This window comes from Halichondria panicea, chromosome 12, assembly GCF_963675165.1.
Source record: "Halichondria panicea chromosome 12, odHalPani1.1, whole genome shotgun sequence".
NCBI lineage: Eukaryota > Metazoa > Porifera > Demospongiae > Suberitida > Halichondriidae > Halichondria > Halichondria panicea.
The window spans coordinates 2,040,998-2,060,088 of NC_087388.1; the positions used below are offsets into that span (position 1 = coordinate 2,040,998).

Consider the following 19,091-nt stretch of genomic DNA (forward strand, 5'->3'; position numbering starts at 1 on the left):
ATAGCATGCACTATAATAGATCTAAATGTATCAGTATAGTATACTTTATTGTGTAGAAATGGCTGGCGAAAGCCAGTCATGTGATACTCCCCTGCACACTGCTGCAAGCCGTGGGGACTTAGATGAGGTCAGAGAGCTGTTGAAAACAAAGCAATATGAAGCGGACGTCAGAAACTCCAACAACCAAACATCTCTTCATCTTGCATGTGCTAATGGTCATCTCGATACGGTTTGGACACTAGCCAATGACTTTGGTGCTGACATAGGAGCTATTGATAATGGCGGTAATACACCATTGCTCTTTGCTGCGAAGAACAAACATGTGCAAATAATTGTCATGTTGATCCTATTATTGATGTGTGGTAGACACCGCTCCAATGGAATAAGACTACCATGTTTCTTTAACCGTACTCAGATGATTTCTCATCATGTTAAAATCTATGAGGATATTCTCTTTGACTTTTACAATGATTTTGAAGCTGTCGAGAAAACTTTGCTAATGATATTCAAATTCTTTGTCGATTATAACGAATTTAGAGATTATAATTATAATAATAATGGCTTTATTACATTGTTTGTAGCTGCATCACTAGGTCTTATAGACTTGATTAAACGACTTGTTACAGAGAAAAAAGCAGATCTCAATATTATAGGCTTCCATGGCTTGTCTATTCTCCACTGCATCTGCTTTGGAGGACAAGTACTGCTCATGGAGAATCTTATTTCAGAGTATGGTATTGACCCCCTGTTAAAAGATAACATTGGGCGCTCTGCTCTGTATTATGCAGCAAAAAGTGGAGGTCCCTATTCGTGTGTTAGTGGCCACATAAAAGTAGTAGACACCCTAGTGACAATGTATGGTCTCAATCCCACCGATAGAGATAATAATGGAGACACACCTCTACATTGGGCAACTATGGCAGGACAACTTGAAACAGTAAGACACTTGATCAGTAACTACAGTGCTAATATTGATTGCACTAATAATAGGAACAAAACTCCATTGATGATAGCTGTGCAGACTGGTAATACACATGTTGTGGATGTGTTTGTGAAAGAATTCAACAGCGATTGCCATGTCCGAAGTTACAATGGTCGTACTCTCCTTCACTATGCATGCAACGATGGCCATATAGAACTGATAGACAAACTGGCGATGGAATATGGCCTCGATCTCGCAGATAAAGATAACGAAGGAAACACACCTCTACATATTGCAGCCGCTAGAGGACGTGTTGAAATAGTGAGACACCTGATCAGTAAGCACAGTGTTGATATTGATTGCACTAATAATCAGAACATTACACCAATGTTGCTAGCTGCACTGAATGGGCATGTGCATGTTTTAGATGCGTTAATCAAAGAATTCAACTGCACTTGTCATGTCCGAGGTTATACTCTTCTTCACTCTGTGTGCAAGCGAGGCCATATAGAACTGATAGATAAACTGGTGATGGAATATGGCTTCGATATAGCAGATAAAGACAACGAAGAAAACACACCTCTACATGTTGCAGCCATGGTAGGGCATGTTGAAACAGTGACACACCTAATCAGTAAGCACAGTGCTGATTGCCATGTTCGAGGTTACAATGGTTATACTCTACTGCACTATGCATGCAAATGTGGCCATATAGAACTGACAGATAAGCTGGTGATGGAATATGGCCTCGATCTCGCGGATAGAGATAATGAAGGAAACACACCTCTACATATTGCAGCATTGTACGGACTTGTTGAAACAGTGAGACACCTGATCAGTAAGCATAGTGTTGACATTGATTGCACTAATAATCAGAAAAATACCCCAATGATGCTAGCTGCAATGAATGGTCATGCGCGTATTTTAGATGCGTTAATCAAAGAATTCAACTGCACTTGTCATGTCCGAGGTTATACTCTTCTTCACTCTGTGTGCAAGCGAGGCCATATAGAACTGATAGATAAACTGGTGATGGAATATGGCTTCGATATAGCAGATAAAGACAACGAAGAAAACACACCTCTACATGTTGCAGCCATGACAGGTCATGTTGAAACAGTGAGACACCTGATCAGTAAGCACAGTGCTGATTGCCATGTTCGAGGTTACAATGGTTATTCTATACTTCACTATGCGTGCAAATGTGGCCATATAGAACTGACAGATACTCTGGTGATGGAATATGGCCTCTATCTCGGAGATAGAGATAATGATGGAAACACACCTCTACATATTGCAGCCGCTGAAGGACATGTTGTAACTGTGAGACACATAATCAGTAAGCATAGTGCTGATATCAATTGCACTAATAATCAGAACAATACTCCATTGATGCTAGCTACACTGAATGGTCATGTGCATGTTTTAGATCCGTTAATCAAAGAATTCAACAGCAATTGTCATGTCCAAGGTTACAACGGTTATACTCTACTTCACTATGCGTGCAAATGTGGCCATATAGAACTGACAGATAAACTGGTAATGGAATATGGCCTCGATCTCGCGGATAGAGATAATGATGGAAACACACCTCTACATATTGCAGTCGCTGAAGGACATATTGTAACAGTGAGACACCTAATCAGTAAGCATAATGCTGATGTTGACTGCACTAATAACCAGAACGCTACTCCGTTGATGCTAGCTGTGATGGGTGGTCATACACATGTTTTGGATGCATTAGTCAAAGAATTCAGCAGTAGTTGTCATGTCCGAAATAGCAATGGTAATACTCTACTTCACTTTGCGTGCAAGGGTAGCCATATAGAACTGACAGATAAATTGGTGATGGAATATGGCCTCGATCTTGCAGATAGAGATAATGAAGGAAACACACCTTTACATATTGCAGCCATGGCAGGACATGTTGAAACCGTGAGACACCTGATCAGTAAGCATAGTGTTGATATTGATTGCACTAATAATCAGAAAAATACCCCAATGATGCTAGCTGCAATGAATGGTCATGCGCGTATTTTAGATGCGTTAATCAAAGAATTCAACTGCACTTGTCATGTCCGAGGTTATACTCTTCTTCACTCTGTGTGCAAGCGAGGCCATATAGAACTGATAGATAAACTGGTGATGGAATATGGCTTCGATATAGCAGATAAAGACAACGAAGAAAACACACCTCTACATGTTGCAGCCATGACAGGTCATGTTGAAACAGTGAGACACCTGATCAGTAAGCACAGTGCTGATTGCCATGTTCGAGGTTACAATGGTTATTCTATACTTCACTATGCGTGCAAATGTGGCCATATAGAACTGACAGATACTCTGGTGATGGAATATGGCCTCTATCTCGGAGATAGAGATAATGATGGAAACACACCTCTACATATTGCAGCCGCTGAAGGACATGTTGTAACTGTGAGACACATAATCAGTAAGCATAGTGCTGATATCAATTGCACTAATAATCAGAACAATACTCCATTGATGCTAGCTACACTGAATGGTCATGTGCATGTTTTAGATCCGTTAATCAAAGAATTCAACAGCAATTGTCATGTCCAAGGTTACAACGGTTATACTCTACTTCACTATGCGTGCAAATGTGGCCATATAGAACTGACAGATAAACTGGTAATGGAATATGGCCTCGATCTCGCGGATAGAGATAATGATGGAAACACACCTCTACATATTGCAGTCGCTGAAGGACATATTGTAACAGTGAGACACCTAATCAGTAAGCATAATGCTGATGTTGACTGCACTAATAACCAGAACGCTACTCCGTTGATGCTAGCTGTGATGGGTGGTCATACACATGTTTTGGATGCATTAGTCAAAGAATTCAGCAGTAGTTGTCATGTCCGAAATAGCAATGGTAATACTCTACTTCACTTTGCGTGCAAGGGTAGCCATATAGAACTGACAGATAAATTGGTGATGGAATATGGCCTCGATCTTGCAGATAGAGATAATGAAGGAAACACACCTCTACATATTGCAGCCATGGCAGGACATGTTGAAACCGTGAGACACCTGATCAGTAAGCATAGTGTTGATATTGATTGCACTAATAATCAGAAAAATACCCCAATGATGCTAGCTGCAATGAATGGTCATGCGCGTATTTTAGATGCGTTAATCAAAGAATTCAACTGCACTTGTCATGTCCGAGGTTATACTCTTCTTCACTCTGTGTGCAAGCGAGGCCATATAGAACTGATAGATAAACTGGTGATGGAATATGGCTTCGATATAGCAGATAAAGACAACGAAGAAAACACACCTCTACATGTTGCAGCCATGACAGGTCATGTTGAAACAGTGAGACACCTGATCAGTAAGCACAGTGCTGATTGCCATGTTCGAGGTTACAATGGTTATTCTATACTTCACTATGCGTGCAAATGTGGCCATATAGAACTGACAGATACTCTGGTGATGGAATATGGCCTCTATCTCGGAGATAGAGATAATGATGGAAACACACCTCTACATATTGCAGCCGCTGAAGGACATGTTGTAACTGTGAGACACATAATCAGTAAGCATAGTGCTGATATCAATTGCACTAATAATCAGAACAATACTCCATTGATGCTAGCTACACTGAATGGTCATGTGCATATTTTAGATCCGTTAATCAAAGAATTCAACAGCAATTGTCATGTCCAAGGTTACAACGGTTATACTCTACTTCACTATGCGTGCAAATGTGGCCATATAGAACTGACAGATAAACTGGTAATGGAATATGGCCTCGATCTCGCGGATAGAGATAATGATGGAAACACACCTCTACATATTGCAGTCGCTGAAGGACATATTGTAACAGTGAGACACCTAATCAGTAAGCATAATGCTGATGTTGACTGCACTAATAACCAGAACGCTACTCCGTTGATGCTAGCTGTGATGGGTGGTCATACACATATTTTGGATGCATTAGTCAAAGAATTCAGCAGTAGTTGTCATGTCCGAAATAGCAATGGTAATACTCTACTTCACTTTGCGTGCAAGGGTAGCCATATAGAACTGACAGATAAACTGGTGATGGAATATGGCCTCGATCTCGCGGATAGAGATAATGATGGAAACACACCTCTACATATTGCAGCCATGGCAGGACATGTTGAAACCGTGAGACACCTGATCAGTAAGCATAGTGTTGATATTGATTGCACTAATAATCAGAACAATACCCCAATGAACCTTGCTGCAATGAATGGATGTGCGCATGTTTTGGATTTATTAGTTAAAAAATTCAACAGCAGTTGTCATGTTCGAGGTTACAATGGTTATACTCTACTTCACTATGCGTGCAAAGGTGGCCATACAGAACTGATAGACAAACTGGTGATGGAATATGGTCTTGATCTCGCAGATAGAGATAATGATGGAAACACTCCTCTACATATTGCAGCCGTGGCAGGACATGTTGAAGTAGTGAGACACCTGATCAGTAGGCGTAGTGTTGACATTGATTGCACTAATAAACAGAACAATACCCCAATGATGCTAGCTGCAATGAATGGTCATGCGCATGTATTAGATGCGTTAATCAAAGAATTCGACAGCAATTGCCATGTTCAAGGTTATACTCTTCTTCACTCTGTGTGTGAGCGTGGCCATATAGATAAACTGGTGATGGAATATCATTATAGCCTCAATCTCGCAGATAGAGATAATGATGGAAACACACCTCTACATATTGCAGCCATGTACGGACATTTTGAAACAGTGAAACACCTGATCAGTAAATACAGTGCTGATATTGATAGCATGAATAATGGCCAAAAGCAAGCTACAAGCCTTGGAGCTTTAGATGAGGTCAGAGAGCTGTTGAAAACAAAGCGATATGAAGTGGACGCCAGAAACTCCAACAATCAGACATCTCTTCATCTTGCATGTGCTAACGGTCATATTGATACGGTTTGGACGCTAGCCAATGACTTTGGTGCTGACATAGGAGCTATTGATAATAGTGGTATTACACCATTGCTCTTTGCTGCTAAGAACAAACATGTACAAATAATTATCATGTTGGTTTTATTATCTATGTGTGGTAGACACCACTCCAATGGAATAAGAGTGCCATGTTCCTTTCATTGTAGTCAGATTAATTCTCATAATGGTAAAATCTTTGAAGATGTCCTCTTTGAGTATTGCAATGATTCTGATGCTGAGGAAAAGGCTATGCTAATGATAAGCACATTTTTTGGAAATTATATCGAATTCAAAGAATACAATGATAATGGATTCTTTACACTGCTTGTAGCTGCATCACTTGGTCTCAAAGACTTGATTAATCGGCTTGTTACAGAAAAAAAAGCAGACCTAAATATTAAGGGCTTTCGTGGCTTGTCTGTGCTCCATTGTGCTTGCTTTGGAGGACATGTATTGCTCATGGAAACTCTTATTTCAGAATATGGTATTGACCCTCTGGTTAAAGATAACATTGGGCGCTCGGCTTTATTTTATGCTGCAAAAAGTGGTGCTGCCAATTCGTGCGATGGTGGCCACATTGAAGTAATAGACAAACTAGTAACGCATTTTGGTCTCAATCCCGCAGATAGAGATAATAATGGAGATACACCTCTTCATTGGGCAGCCTGGGCAGGAAAGGTTGAAACAGTGAGATGCCTGATTATTAAGCACAGCGCTGATATTGATTGCACTAACAATAACAACAACACACCATCGATAGTAGCTGCAGGTATTGCTCATTTGCATGTTGTGGATGCATTAGTCAAAGAATTCAATAGCAGTTGTAATATTCGAGGTAGAAATGGTCGTACACTCCTTCACTTCGCATGCCATCGTGGTCATATAGGGCTAATAGACAAACTGGTGATGGAATATGGTCTCAATCCCACACATAGAGATAATGATGGAAACACACCTCTACATATTGCAGCCGCTAGAGGACATGTTGAAACAGTGAGACACCTGATCCTTAAGTACAGTGTTGACATTGATTGTACTAATAATCAGAACACTACCCCGTTGATGGTAGCTGCTCTGAATGGTCAAATGCTTGTTTTGGATACATTTCTCAAAATATTTAACGGTAGTCATCAAGTCCGAGATTGTGATGGACATACTCTCCTTCACTGTGCATGTGAACATGGCCACATAGAACTGATAGACAAACTAGTGATAGAATATGGCCTTGATCCCGCAAAGAAAGATAATGAAGGAAACACACCTCTACATATTGCAGCCAGGGAAGGATTTGTTGAAGCAGTGAGATACCTGATCAGTAAACACGGTGCTGATATTGAATGCACAAATAATCAGAAGAGTACTGCATTGATGCTAGCTGCGCTACGTGGTCATATGCATGTTTTGAATGTATTAATCAAAGAATTCAAGTGCAATTGTCATATCCGAAGTTACAATGGTCAAACTCTCATTCACTATGCATGCTATGGTGGTCATATAGAACTGATGGACAAACTGGTAATGGAATATGGCCTCGATCCCACAGATAAAAATAACAATGGAAACACACCTCTCCATATTGCAGCCGCTAAAGGACATGTTGAAACAGTGAGACACTTGATCAGTAAGTACAGTGCTGATATTGACTGCACTAATAATCAGAGTGATACACCATTGATGGTAGCTGTGCTGAATGGTCATATGCATATTTTTGATTCGTTAGTCAATGTATTCAGTAGCAGTTGTCATGTCCGAGGATATAATGGTTATACTCTCCTTCATTGTGCCAGTGATGGTGGTCATATAAAACTGATAGACAAACTGGTGATGGAATATGGCCTCGATCCTGCAGATAGAGATAGTAATAGAAACACACCTCTACATATTGCAGCTGCTAAAGGACATGTTGAAGTAGTGAGACACCTGATCAGTAAACACAGTGCTGATATTGATTGCATTAATAATGAAAACATTACACCGTTGATGCTAGCTGCGTGGACTGGTAGTACACATGTTTTAGATGTGTTAGTTAAAGAATTAAATAGCAATTGTTATATGCAACGTTACAATGGCCGTACTCTCCTTCACTATGCATGTAATGATGGCAATATAGAATTGATAGACAAACTTGTAATGGAGTATGGCCTAGATCTTGCAGATAAAGATAATGATGGAAACACACCTCTACACATTGCAGCCATTAAAGGACATGTTGAAACAGTGAGACACCTCATCATCAAATACAGTGTTGACTTTGATTGCATTAATAAACAAAATAATACACCATTGATGGTAACTGCGCTGAATGGTAATAAACGTGTTTTGGATGCGTTAGTCAAGGAATTCAACAGCAGTTGTCATGTCCGAGGTTACAATGGATATACTCTACTTCACTTTGCGTGCAAAGGTGGCCATATAGAACTGACAGATAAACTAGTGATGGAGTATGGCCTCGATCTCGCAGATAGAGATAATGATGGAAATACATCTCTACACATTGCAGCCATTAAAGGACATGTTGAAACAGTGAGACACCTGATCAGTAGGCACAGTGCTAGTGTAGATTGTATTAATAAACAGAACAATACACCATTGATGTTAGCTGCACTGAATGGTAATAAACATGTTTTGGATGTGTTAGTCAAGGATTTCAACAGCATTTGTCATGTCCGAGGTTACAATGGTTATACCCTACTTCACTTTGCGTGCAAAGGTGGCCATATAGAACTGACAGATAAACTGGTGATGGAATATGGCCTCGATCTCGCTGATAGAGATAACGAAGGTAACACACCTCTACACATTGCAGCCGCTAAAGGACATGTTGAAACAGTGAGACACCTGATCAGTAAGCAGATTGTTGATATTGATTGCACTAATGATCAGAACATTACACCATTAATGGCAGCTGTGATGAATGGTCATGTGAATGTTTTTGATTCATTAGTCAAAGAATTTAATAGCTGTTCTTATGTCCAGGGAAACAATGGTTATACTCTCCTTCACTATGCATGCTGTGGTGGCCATATAGAGCTGATAGACAAACTTGTGATAGAATATGGCCTTGATCTTGTAGATGGAGATTGTGATGGAAACACACCTCTACATATTGCAGTCGCTAAAGGACATGTTGAAACAGTGAGACACCTGATCAGTAAGCACAGTGCTAATATTGATAGCATCAATGATCAGAACAAAACTCCAATGATGCTAGCTGTGCTGAATGGTCATGTGCTTATTTTGGATCTGTTAGTCAAGAAATTCAACAGCAGTTGGCATGTCCAAGGCTATACTCTCCTTCACTCGGCGTGTGAACATGGCCATATAGAACTGATAGACAAACTGGTGACAATTTATAGCCTTGATCTTTCAGATAGAGATTTTAATGGAAACACACCTCTACATATTGCAGCCATGTTTGGACACGTTAAAGCAATGAGACACCTGATTAGTAAGCACAGTGCTGATATTGATTGCACTAATAAACAGAACAATACACCATTGATGGTAGCTGCGCTGAATAGTAATAAACATGTTTTAAATGAGCTAGTCAAGGAATTTAATGACAGTTGTCATGTCCAAGGTTTCAATGGTCGTACTCTCCTTCACTATGCATGCCATGGTGGCCATATAGAACTGATAGACAAATTGGTGATGGAATACGGCCTCAATATTGCAGATAGAGATGATGATGGAAACACATGTCTACATATTGCAGCCATGGTAGGAAACGTTGAAACAGTGAGACACCTGATCAGTAAGCACAATGTTGATACTGATAGCACCAATAACAGCAACAACACTCCATTGATGCTAGCTGTGCTAAACGATCATGTGATTGTTTTTGATACGTTAGTTAAAAAATTCAACAGCGGTCGTCATATCCAAGGTTATACTCTCCTTCACTCGGCATGCGAGCATGGCTCTATAGAACTGACAGATAAATTAGTGATGAAATATGGTCTCAATCTCGGAGATAAAGATATTGATGGAAATACACCTCTACATATTGCAGCCATGAAAGGTCGTGTTAAAGTAGTGAGACACTTATTTACTCAGCACAAAGTGAATATCACCAACAAACAAAAATCCACCACATTGTGTTTAGCTACTGCAGGTGGTCACGAGATCTTGATACATGCCCTAATAAAAGAGTTTAATTACAACCCACATGTCAGAGGCTACAATGGTCAAACTCTACTTCATTATGCTTGCCAGAATGGTCACATAGAAACTTTAAACATTTTAATATCGGAATATAAGTTGGATCCAACAATTAGAGACAATGATGGGAACACCCCTCTGCATATTTTGTGTTGTACTCCGCATGCTAATGAAGAGAAGTTGAGAACAATGCTTTTTATGTGGACAGTGTTTCAAGTTAATAACTATGGCAACACACCTCTTCACACAGCAACTCTTTTTGAACAAGTTCGTTGTACAGGCCTACTATTGCAGAAATACAATGCTCCACTTTTTGTGCGAAACAAAGATGGTAGGACAGCCCTAGATTTAGCTAAAGCTCAGAAAAGTCAGGAAATTGTTTCAATTTTCAAAAATCCTAATTCTGAAATCCAATCAACCTACCAGCTGCTAGACAAACTTGCGAAACAAGAGTTTGGTGGTGTGAAGAACCTCACCAGAATATTTGTTGTAGGTCATCCAGGTGCAGGGAAGTCCACGCTTGTTGAAACAATAAAAAAGGAAAGTTTCTTCAGCTACTTCAGCACAACAACTGTAACACCGCACACTGCAGGCATTGTTCCAAGTACTTATGACAGTAGTGTTTACGGAAGAATAATACTTTACGATTTTGCTGGTGATTCCGAGTACTACTCCTCACACGCTGCAATTATGGAGTCCATCAACACATCGAAAGGAAATAATATATATTTGATACTTTGTGATTTGAGTAAAGGCGAAGAAGCTGCTGCCACTAAATACAGCTACTGGCTTTCATTTCTATCCTACAATATTAAGCAATTCTCAAACACAATGATTATACCAGTGGGAAGCCATGCTGATGTAATCAACGAAACATCAGCATTATGTGTGCTTGACAGCGTAACCCAAAAGTTCTGTGACAGCTCCAAGATGGAGGATTTATACATCGAAAAAAGTGTTGCTCTTGATTGTCGCAAACGAGGAACTGTAGTGAATGACATAAAGGAACTTGTTAAGAAATTCTCTAAATTAGTATCCCCCGTGGAACTTTCCCCTGAGTCAAGCACTCTCCTGGGATTGTTTAAAAAAGACTTTGAACAGGTTACAGCTTGCAAAGTAAGCCTCCTTATATCTCACATAGAAGAGACTGGAATTCCTTTGCCACTAAATTCTTCATCACTATACATTCTCATAAGAGAGTTACATGATTTGGGTCTGCTAATGGTGATAGAGAGAGGAGACTCCATTGAGAACCACATAATCATTCTCGAAATATCGACATTCACATCAGATGTACACAATAAACTGTTTTCAAAGGCTGCTAAAGTGAACCTCACCAAGCATATAGATCAACTCAAGTTCAGCGTAGGCATTATTCCAGAATCACTACTGGAGAGAGTACTACCAGAGTACATCACGAAAGAAAGTTTACTTAAGCTGCAATACTGTCAAGAAATTGAAAATTTGTACGTGGAAGAGGACCACACTCTTTCTCAACTCACTCCTGGACCAGTACCAATAGAGAATGACACTAAAGAGAAGTCTCATTTATTTTTCCCCGCTCTATGTGATCTCAAGCTCGAGGAAATTCAATGGTATGAATCTGAAGATGATAAGATTACATTGGGATGGTATGCTAAATGTGATCATGACAGTTTCGATTTCTTCCCAACACGATTTCTTCATGTGCTTATTGTTAACCTCTCTCACAACTTTGCACTGAAACAAAGCCTGCCCACAAGACACAGACTCTCCACTACAGCTTCCGATTCTTTGATTGCTGAGGTACACGCTGCCAATCCTCGCTGCCACGTCTGGTCGACTGGTCTGCATTGGCTTATGAAGAATGGAGTGGAAGTATTTGTGAATATGCCTAAAGACGCTGATAGCAAAGAACTTATTGTACTAGCAAGAAGTAACATTGAAAATCAAGTCGAATGTGCTAACACTCTGCGAGTAGTTATTCAGAAGGTAGTCAATACAAAATTTGAGTTCTGTGCTAGTATAGTGCCTACTGTTTACCTTCTTGATCCGAGTAATCTCAAGGATGAACCTTTTACAAATGCTAGAAATGCACCTAAATATGCTCTAAGTGATATTGAAGAGGCACTAGCAGAAGGCACTGAGCGAGTCATGGATAAAGAAGGACAATGCTTCTCCTTTCCGATCAAGGATTGGATCAGCCCAACAAGTTGGGCCATTACATACTGGAGTAAGTTACCAAAGACGTATGAAGAGAAGAGGACATGCAACTACAATCTATCGTATTATAAATAGCTGTATGTCTAAAAATAGTAAAGAATTTATTGCACTTGCACTTTATATTCTAGACTAGCCTTGTTTTTACTCAATTCCCTAGTGGGCGGCTGGCATATCCTGCTGACTTATCAATAATATGACGCACGCATACACAGTATACATTGTGAGTTGCATACCCTCTTCTCTTTATACGCCCTTAGTTTTACCACACAAACATCTTTAATTCATACGTCATCATTATTACATGTGCACTTTTTACAGATTGGTTGTTTCCAATGGATACCGTCTTGGTTCACTCTCTTTTACAAGAAGTAAATGGTGCTCAATGGAAACTGCTAGGAATGAGTCTTGCGATCCCCTGGAACAAATTAGGTGCCATTGAGAATGAAGCATTCTTCCCTGGTGATATTGCTAAGAAAGAAGAAGTAATTCGACTATGGATGTCTCAAGAACCCACCTGGACAGTGTTGGTAGACACTCTCAGTCAATCTGCATATGGATGGTCACAGAATTCAAGTCAAATCTCACAAGAGCATAGTAAGTACCTTAATTATAGTTACCGTATTTACTTGATTAAACGCCCATGATAAAAGCTCTGTCTTTGTCAATAACGCCCGTCATAAATAATCGCCTATGTATGGGGCGTGGCACTGTGGGTGGAGTTGAATTAGCATGTGGAACCTGTTGCAAGCATAATCAGAATAATAGATAGCGTAGAATAATAGATGATATGGCAGAGAGAGATACTGACACAGAGGGAGAAAATCAATCGTATCAGTGGCGTACGTAGGAAGATTTTTTAAAGGGAGGGGGCTCATAGTAGTCTGACCACGCCCTCCCCAACTTCATATTTTTGCAAAGACTGGCATTCAAGACTGAGGCTCATAGATCTATCATTATCTTTGTGGTAGATCTATCACTTTGCACTGTAGACTTTTGAAACCTAGCCCATCATTGAAATAATCACGTAATTTACAGCTAGCTGGCTGCAGCCGGGCATGCTGTAGCTACTAGCTCAACTGCAGGGCTCAACAGTTCAAGAAAAACATTGCTCTCCAACAAGGGGGGGCTCCAGCCCCTGGATCCCCCCCACTTCCTAAGCCACTGCGTATATGACTTAAGATTTAAGCTGAGAGCTGTGCAGCAGCCAAAAAGAGCATAATAACCGCTGCTGTGCAAGAGTTTGGAGTAGACAGAAAAATAAATGCCCGTTTCAAATAAGCTAGCGCCCATCTCGTTTAAATGTCCCCTCTATAGACTTCGATATGAAATAAATGCCCGGGTGTTTAATCAAGTAAATACAGTATATTCATGAGTGCATTTCTATATAAGTATGCATAGTGCTTATCTCAAAAGTTGAATTATCTACTGTAGACGTGACTCTACAAGAAAAAATACTCTGTGAAAGCAATTCATCCCTCCGTCCTGATGAGGACTTTCTTCAATATTTTGCTGCCATCATTGGCTCTCGATGGCAGAGTCTTGCTTCTCCTCTCTCCCTCACTTCTGAAGACATTGTGAGCATCAAGAGAGAGACAAAAGGAGTAAAGCCGACCAGACAAGCACTCGTCATGCTGCAGAAGTGGGCAGCCAGGGAGACGGCAACTTATGGTCAGTTGAGAGAGAGACTCCGAACACTCTCAGTGTTTCATATCTGAGAAAAGTATGCAGTATCTGTTTACGATAATATATCACCTTGTTTGTGTCATGCTTTGCCATTAAATTTAAACAACAATTCACAACTGCACTTTCAATTTACATTTTTTCACACTGCACTGCAATACACTGTGTATACAGCCTTAAAATAAGCACTTGTTAGTTTCTTGATTTTGTCAATTCTTATTAGTCAATTAATGCTCCCTCAAGTAATTTTTGTACTGCAGCTAGAGCTTCAACTAGTATTGTACAAAACTTCTGTAACAGCTCTAAGATTGACTCTAATGTCGTAAACGAGGAGCTGTGAATGACTCATCGTCCTCTGTCGGATTTTCCCCAGAGACAAGCTCTCTTCTGGGATTGTTGAAAAACACTTTGACTACATTCCAGCTTGTAAAGTATGCCTCCTTATCTCTCACATAGAAGATACTGAAATTCCACTCACACCCTAAGAGAGTTACTCACATCAGGTGTACCCATAATGATAATGTTTTCAAAGTCTGCTAAAGCGGACATCATGCACCAATTACATCGATCAATTCAAGCTCAGCGTTGTCATAATTATTACAGAATCGCTATTGCATGGAAAAATACTACCAGAATATACCACAAGCTGTAGTACTGCTGAGAATTTGTACGTGGAAGAGTACCACAGCCTTTCTCAACTCACTTCAGAATCAGTATCAACTGAGAGTGCCACTAAAGAGAAATCTCATCTGCTTTTTTGATCTCTGGGTGAAAGGTGACAACATTACCCAGGATTATGATAAATGTAATGTTGGTAGATTTGACTATTTCCTAACGATTTCCTCATCTCATTTCTCTCCCAGCTTTTCATGAAAACAAAGCTTGCCAACAAGCCGCAGGCTCTCTATAATATCTTCTGAATTTTTATTTTCTGATTCTTCTACCTAATTATTGTTCTTTGATTGCAGAGGTCTGCAATTATGCTGCCAATCCTTGCTGTCATGTCTGGTCTACATGTACTATATTTGGTATGCAGGCTTATGAAGAATAGAGTGGGTGTATTTGTCGATATGCCTAAAGATGCTGATAGGAAAGAACCTATAATTGCGAGAAGTATGCTAACAAAATATATACACTCTGCATCTAGTTTCAGGAAACAGACTTTACTGGTGCATATAATTATTGTCTTCTGTTTATCTTCTTTATCCGAGCAATCTCAAGGATGAAACTTTTACAAATGCTAGAAATGCACCTAATTATGCTCTAAGAGATATTGATGAAGCAGTAGCAGAAGGAACTAAGCAAGTCATGGAAAGAAGGATATGCTTCTCTATTCCGATGAAAGATTGGGTCATCCCAAAAGATGGACTGGATCTACATAATATTACTGGAGTAAGTTTCAAGCATGCATGCAAGCACCACACGCACACGTGCACACCACATGTAAATGTTGTTGTTTCCAATGGATAGACCCTTAAAGATACAACTCCTAATAATGCGCAGGCACTGATAAACTTATCGATAAAGACAGAAAATGCTCCACTTCAATCAACATTGGATCAGCTCACACACAGGTGATATTCTACTGGAGTAAGCAGCAGCATTCAAACTCCAGCGTTTAATTTGTCCATGAGCTTAATTATTTCCTTACACTTTTGTACAGATTTGTTGTTTCCGATGTGTGAGTCCATGATTGACTCTGCTTTGAACTGCTTAGGAATGAAACGAAGCATCCTTCCCTGGTAATATTACCAAGAAATAATTCGACTGTGGATGTCTCAAGAACCCACCTGGAAAACATTGGTAGACCCTAGCCTCTCGTAGTCAACCTATGATTGGGTTGTCCAACAAAACAAGTTAAATCTCACAAGAACACAGTAAGTATACTACCGTTTAACGGGTATATTTTGAGGGTAGCGGAATGACAGTTAGAAATTAAGGTTTTCGTGGAATAGCAGTATTTTTGTGGGTATAACGGTACATGCTTAATTAGTGAAAACCACGAACATTATACCCTCGGAATATACCCGCTGTATAATAATACGGTATATATAGCTATAATTATAGCTATAATTATTTATTCATTCTATTGTAGACGTGCTTCTGCACAAGAAAAGCATTATCGAAAACATTCATCTGTCCGTCCTGACGATAAAACTTTCTCCAATCATTTGCTGCCATCATTGGCTCTCGTTGGCAGTGTCTTGCTTTTCCCCTCTCCCTCACTTCTGAAGACATTGTGAGCATCAACAGAGAGACAAGAGGATCAGAGCCAACAAGATGACAAGCACTCGTCATGCTACATGGTCATGCACTTTCCGTGTTTCATATCTGTACCACATTATGTGTAGATTTAGCTGCATGCATTCAATTGCACTTACATACTGCAATCCAATTAACACATGTTTGTGTCACTGAACTTTCAGAATTCATGCCTTGCCACTTAAGCAAAAATTACTTACTGCTACACTTCCAATTGTCATTTTTTCTACTGATATACAACATCTTACGTCCTTCAAAATAAAAAAAATAAAAAAAAAAAAAGCTAAAGCTAATCTTATTCCAAGCACATCGATCAACTCAAGCTCAGCGCAGGTATTATTCCAGAATCACTACTGGAGAAAGTACTGCCAGAGTACATCACAAAGGAAAGTCTACTTAAGCTGCAGTACTGTCACAAAATTGAAAATTTACATGTGGAAGAGGACCACACTCTTTCTCAAATCGCGGTCCCAACAGAGTGTGCAACTAAAGAGAAATATCATCTATTTTTCCCTGCTCTATGTGATCTCAAGCTCGAGGAAATTCAATGGCCGAAGTTCGAAGGTGATAAAATTACCTGGGGATGGTATGCTAAATGTGATGGCGACAGATTTGATTTCTTTCCAACACGATTTCTTCATGTGCTTATTGTTCATCTCTTTCACAACTTTGCACTAAAACAAAGCTTGCCCACAAGACAGACTCTCTACTACAGCTTCCGATTCTTTGATTGCGGAGGTATATGCTGCCAATCCTCGCTGCCGTATCTGGTCGACTGGTCTGCATTGGCTTATGAAGAATGGAGTAGAGGTATTTGTCGATATGCCTAAAGATACTGATAGTAAAGAGTTGATTGTACTAGTAAGGAGTGACAGAAAAAATCAAGTCGAATGTTTGAACACTCTGCAGCTAGTTATTCAGAAGGTAGTCGAAACAAAAGTTGAATTCTGTGCTGGTATAGTTCCTACCGTTTACCTTCTTGATCCGAGAAATCTCAAGGATAAAACTTTTACAAATGCTAGAAATGCACCTAAGTATTCTCTTAAAGACATTGAAGAGGCACTAGCTGAAGGCGCTATGCAAGTCACAGATAAAGAAGGACAATGCTTCTCCACTCCAATCAAAGATTGGATCAGCCCAACAAGATTGGCGTCATCTTACTGGAGTAAGTCACTTTCACACACACCTAGCTAATTTCTATAATTATACACATTATATAATTATAAGATTTGGTTTTTCCGATGGATACCTTCTTAGTTCACTCTGCTTTGCAAGGAGTACATGGTGCTCAGTGGAAACTACTAGGAATAAATCTTTCAATCCCCTGGAACAAATTAGATGCCATTGAAAGTGAAGGATCATTCCCTGGTGATATTGAAGAAATAATTCGACTGTGGATGTCTCAAGAACCAACCTGGCAGAAGCTCTCAGTCAAAATCTCACAAGAACACAGTAAGTACCTCAGAATCATTACAACTGTATGCATCAGTCAAAGCGTGAATTTTATATTTCTCAATTGTATATATAGACGTGCCTCTACAAGAGAAAATCCTCGGAAGCAATTCATCCTCTCTGTCCTGACGAGGAGTTTCTCCAATCATTTGCTGCCATCATTGGCTCTCGATGGCGATGTCTTGCTTTTCTCCTCTCCCTCACTTCTGAAGACATTGTGAACATCAAGAGAGAGACAAGAGGAGCAGAGCCGACCAGTCAAGCACGCATTATGCTACAGAAGTGGGCAGCCAGGGAGACGGCAACTTATGGCCAGTTGAAAGAGAGACTGTTGATCTTTACACTTTCAGTGTTTACTCTCTGAGCAGCATGTATATATAGCTATCACAAGAAAACATGTATAGATATTCGTTTAAATGCATGATGGTGTACTGTTAATGTTGTAGCTGTTTAGATCAACGCGCATAACTATAAATCACAAAATTAATTACTCCTGCACTTTTCATTTTCAGTGTTTTGCCATCAGTGCCATGTAATATAATTATATATAATTATACATCATTATGTCCTTCAAAAATAGTTACCTTTATAGTTTTTTAATGTTGTCAACCAATGCATGTTCCCCCAAGAGATAAAAGTCATAATCTGTAATCCCTCCCATGTTGTATATACCTGATTGACTATATAAATATACAACTCAGTATTTGAAAGTGTGCACTGTATGTATATAATTATATACAGTAAATTTATAATACAGTCCTGTCGGGAAAGGGAAACCAGACACCCCGGGCTCTCGTCCATATATGTATAGTGCATATGCATGCATGCTTATTATCCACAAAATACATAGTACTAAACATAAGTTATAGATAGTACATGGGCATGAGGTATCTATGTGTTATAGTGTCCCATATCACGAGGGCTTTGCCCGAGGGATGAGGGACACTATAACCATAGATACCGAATGCACATGTGCTAACTGATTTAGATCCCACTTTTCATTGGCTGCCTCAGGCAAGAAGTGTATCTATAAAAGCAGCAAGCCTTAGCAACAGCTTTATTTTTGAAAATGTCTTGTTCTGACAAGCTAGTCTAGATGATTTCTGCTAAAAAACCCTTTGCATTGGCCTTGCTTCAACATTGGAATGGACAAACTAGTGACTCCACCTTGTGCAGGAAGCGCTCTGCAACAAATGAGCCCAGCCTCCTTTTTATCTGCACTCAAGCCCCACCCCAGCTCAAGCTTCTCAGTAAACTGTTCTGATATGTACGGCTAGCTAGCAAGGAACAGCTTGCAGCAATGCTACAGTGCACTATCGTTCCCAAAAAGACACAGGAGTCTACTGCAATTTGAAACATGGCTGCAGGATAGAAACAGAAGTCAGGAGGACAAAGTTGACAAATGCTACAAGTTGAAGACATGCTTTCATGCTTGTGACAATGG

General features: G+C 39.8%; 1 protein-coding gene across 4 annotated transcripts in view; it reads left to right on the forward strand.

Moving 5' to 3' along the window:
• The window catches only part of LOC135344835 (uncharacterized), a 30,746-nt gene extending 12,522 nt beyond the window's left edge, over positions 1-18,224 (forward strand). The window contains exons 2-9 of one of the 4 annotated variants that reach the window (XM_064542120.1): positions 57-12,263; positions 12,572-12,847; positions 13,685-15,325; positions 15,437-15,507; positions 15,597-15,810; positions 16,029-17,360; positions 17,423-17,647; positions 17,724-18,224. In XM_064542120.1, coding sequence (XP_064398190.1) covers positions 59-12,263; positions 12,572-12,847; positions 13,685-13,968 — 12,765 coding nt within the window. In that variant the 5' untranslated portion in view covers positions 57-58 and the 3' untranslated portion in view covers positions 13,969-15,325; positions 15,437-15,507; positions 15,597-15,810; ... (1 more) ...; positions 17,423-17,647; positions 17,724-18,224. Of the gene's footprint in view, positions 1-56; positions 12,264-12,571; positions 12,848-13,684; positions 15,326-15,436; positions 15,508-15,596; positions 15,811-16,028; positions 17,648-17,723 lie in introns of all 4 variants that reach the window. The other 3 variants (XM_064542119.1, XM_064542118.1, XM_064542121.1) reach the window with 3 other exon arrangements.
• The last annotated feature ends 867 nt before the right edge of the window (positions 18,225-19,091 follow it).